Source organism: Chaetura pelagica, unplaced genomic scaffold (genome assembly GCF_000747805.2).
Source record: "Chaetura pelagica isolate M959 unplaced genomic scaffold, ChaPel_1.0 scaffold252, whole genome shotgun sequence".
In the NCBI taxonomy this organism is placed as follows: Eukaryota; Metazoa; Chordata; class Aves; order Apodiformes; family Apodidae; genus Chaetura; species Chaetura pelagica.
In genome coordinates, this window is record NW_009952359.1 from 401,872 (window position 1) to 405,524 (window position 3,653).

The following is a 3,653-nucleotide window of genomic DNA, read 5'->3' on the forward strand; positions in this document are numbered from 1 at the left end:
GCCCCTCCCTGGCAGGTACGGCCGGGCCCCGCTCCCCCGATTCCTCCCGGCTCCCCGGGCGCTGCGGCCGGGGCTGCGGCCGGTCACGGTGTCCCCGCCTTTCGGCAGGCACTGGAGCTCTCTTCGCCGTGCAGAAGCTGTTGAGCAAGAAGCTGCCTTACAGCCCGCAGTGGAGCCTGCTGCTGGCCGGGGGTGAGTGTCCTGCCCGGCCCTGCGGGACCCGGTGCTGCGGAAGGGCTGTTGGTCCTTCTCCTGCGGGATTCCTCCCCCCCAGCTCCTGTCACATCCGCACTCCTCACAGCCCTGGGGGCTCAGGGGTGGTTTTCAGGCAGCTGCAGCACCTCAGAAGCTGTCAGGTGCTTTCCCCACCACTGACTGCCCTTGCTGCTGGTGTTCACAAGAGCATCTTGGTCTCTCCAGCTGCAGGGTCCATTGCCAGCTATGTGGTAACCAGAGCTGAGACACAGAAATGTTCTGACTTCTGGATTTACCTGGAGACAGGCAAGTCCCCCCAGGAGCTTGCCGGGGATGGTAGGGTGTCTCAGCCTGGAGGTACGTTCACATCTCTCCCTGCTGCTTTCTCTGGGTTTGACCTGCCTGGTTCTTCCCTGCTGCAACAATTTGCTGTCTTTGCCTCATAAGCTGGTGACTGTGCCATTGCCAAAATCCCCAGACCAGTCCCACGCTGGCATCCCGTGGCTGAGGGATAGAGCAAGTGTGAGGGGTGGCAGCATTGCTGGGGTGGCTGGAGTTCCCTGCCAGGTCCTGTGGCTCCTGAGGGCCTCTGTGCTCAGGCCCATCACCTGTGCTGCAGGTACCTGAGCAGGGCTGGCAGCATGGAGTGGGAGCACTTGATTCTGCTTGTGGCCCTGCTGGCTATGTGGATTTCTGAGAGCCAGCATGGAGGGCTTGTTTGCTGGAAAAGGAAGAGGAAGGTAAGGGATGGAGGGAGACTGTAAACCCCTCCACACCTCGGTTGGTTTCTGGGCAGAGCTGGAGGAGCACCAGGACAGCTGCTGCTGGGTGGTTCCCATGGCTGTTTGCTGCTTTCTCCAACTGGTACCGTGAGCTCCCAAAGCTGGGCCAAGCTGAAGAGGCTTTAAACACTTCACTGGATGTCTGTGGTTCTCTGTCCTCCCCTGGCAAACACACCAGGATAGCTGGGGGTCCAGGAAGCTTGTTCTTTTCTGTTGCAGAAAATCTGCCCAGCCCAGAGGACGGAGAGATTATGGCACTGCTAGTGAGGAGGAACAAGTACGGGGATGTTGTGGAGTAGCCAGCAGAGCGGAGTGCACTATGCCCTGTCCTGCTTCACCCTCTCCTGCCTGCCCAGCTGCCTCTGCTGCTTGCAAGACTGGTGGGCTCTGTGGCACCGCCAGGGAGCTTGAATGAGTCAGTGCTGCAGTGGGAGTTTGGTGGAGGCCTCCCAGGTGGCCTCTGAAAATCACATGTTAGGCGCACAATAAACATCAAGAGCTGAAAAGACATTGTGGGCAAAGGCTGGTGGTGGGACAGGAAGAGCTGGGGTGTAGGTGCAGTCACCCTGCAGTAATCACTGGAGCAAAGTGCTCTGGTCCCTCTGAGACCATAGCACCACAATCCAGCAGCACTGGGTGCAAAGTGGCTGCAGGCAGGGACAGGTCTGAGTCAGGGGCAGAGCTGTTGCCCTGTACTGTTTCTTGAGCCTAGCCAATTACTGTCCCTGACCCCGCAGCAGAAAGGCCTTTCTTGCCTGCCTGAATGGGGCTGAGCTGGGCCATGAAGCCTCTTGGGTGTCTACTCTCTGCTGCAGACGGGGAGCATGCATGCCCAGAGACCCTCTGTGAGGTGTCCACCTTGCTTTTGGGACACGTCACCCTGCCAGTCCCAGACTCTATCCAGAGATCCGTAACCAGCCAGCAAGGGAACGGTACTGCCTTAAATCTCACACATCCAGAGGGGCACGTGGGAAGATTAAGAAGACACATTTACGTAATTTTTTCCTAATGGCAAACTAGTCATGAGTAGTCATGACAAGTCATGACTAGGGCAAACCAGCGGCTCCTGGTGGCTGTCCAGTTGCGATTCAGTGGCAGCCGAATTTCTCAGAAGGTGAATCCTGGTCTGAGTTCTGGCAGATAGCTGGTTTCTTACAGCAGAGCAGCAGCATTTCAGCTTTGACCAGAAGTGCCCTTCTCCTTCATAAGGACTGGAAACCATCCCCAGGCCTTGCCACAGGAGGCAGTCCCTGTTCCAGTGAGACAGGGAGCTGGGGAGGAAACTTTTTGCGGGCTGGGAGCATCACCTGAACTGGTGCCACGTTTGTCCTGTGTAGCCACCAGGACAGCTAAAAGCAAAGTGGCTGCAGGGAGCAGGTGGGCTGAGCCGAGCCCAGCATTCCTGGGAGCTTGGTGGGCAGTGGAGGGCAAGGAGCGAGAATGAGAAACCTGAGCTCTGGCCGAGGCTCCTGCCCCGGGGCATGTGGGGGAAGGGGCAGGGCTGGAGGGTCTGCCCGACAGAAGCTGCACCGATTAATTGCCAAGCCTGAGGCTGCTCTCCTGCCCTGCTTGGGCACCTGGCCCATGGCAGCAGAGGCTCCCTGCATGTTTTCATTGTGTGGCCATGAGTGCAGCGGTGCCCACAGGGCAGGGCCACCCCTGTGCTGCTCACACCTCTGGGGTGACTGGGCCTGTAGCACTTGTGAAACCTCAACTTTGCCACTGTGGCTGGTTGAAACTCCTGGACCTCCAGGTGGGCCTGAGTCTGGAGTGAGGTTTCAAGCTCACCTTGGTCTGTCTTGGGAGGTTCTCTGGGCTGGTAGAGTATACGAAGCTGTGATGGTGTTTCAGGACTGGGCAGGCTGTGTGGGACTGAGGCACCTCCAGGCACAGCCTGACCTGTGGCTGTGTCTGAGCAGACCCCATAAGTGGCTCTACTGCCCTGCAGGACAGGCAGGCTCCATCAGCCTCCTGCTGATCAAGAGCCACAGAGACAGGAGTGGTTACAGAGATTTATTTGATTAAAAAAAAAACAACCCTAACCAAACCTTCTGCATGTTTGCATGTCCCTATTCTTACTCAACTGAAAATGAAGGTGCATCCTCCCAGCTACATGGCATGGAGTGCTGCAGGGCTCAAGTCCTAAAGCTGGCACAGCCATGAACCAGGGAGCCATGGGGCACTTTTTTTGTGCCATTGCTGGAGGGATGGTGGAGACTCTGGCCATGGCAAAGGTGAGTCTGGCTGAGGAACCACAGGAATGGGGAAGGCCCTGTGTCTGGCTGCTGAAGTGCAACCTGGGAAGCTGTGTGCTCCCGTCAGCTGCGTGTTGCTAAGCTCCTACCTAAAGCCCCTGTGCTGGGGCTGGTGGAAATCTAGGACAAGAAGGAGTCCTCAGGAAGGTCAGTGGGTTTTATGCATCGACCAGAAAGCCAGCATGGGCTCTGGGTGATGGCCAGCACTCCTAGGAGGTGGGGCTGCTGCTCCAGGGACCAGCTGGAATGGTCAACTATAAGGACTGGCTTAAGTATCTCCACCCACTTACAGAATCATAGAATGCTGAAGGTTGGAAGGGACCTTAAAGATCATCAGGTTCCAAGATCCTTGCTATGAGCAGGGACACCCCACACTAGACCAGGCTGCACAAGCCTCATCCAACCTGCCCTTGAACACTTC

At 57.3% G+C, this 3,653-nt stretch overlaps 1 protein-coding gene across 1 annotated transcript in view; it reads left to right on the top strand.

Moving 5' to 3' along the window:
- Positions 1–1,276, top strand: part of TMEM141 (transmembrane protein 141) — a 4,966-nt gene extending 3,690 nt beyond the window's left edge. The window contains exons 2-4 of the mRNA XM_010007885.1: positions 16–192; positions 421–552; positions 1,197–1,276. Of these exons, the coding sequence (XP_010006187.1) occupies positions 16–192; positions 421–552; positions 1,197–1,276 (389 nt within the window). The remainder of the gene's footprint in view (positions 1–15; positions 193–420; positions 553–1,196) is intronic.
- The last annotated feature ends 2,377 nt before the right edge of the window (positions 1,277–3,653 follow it).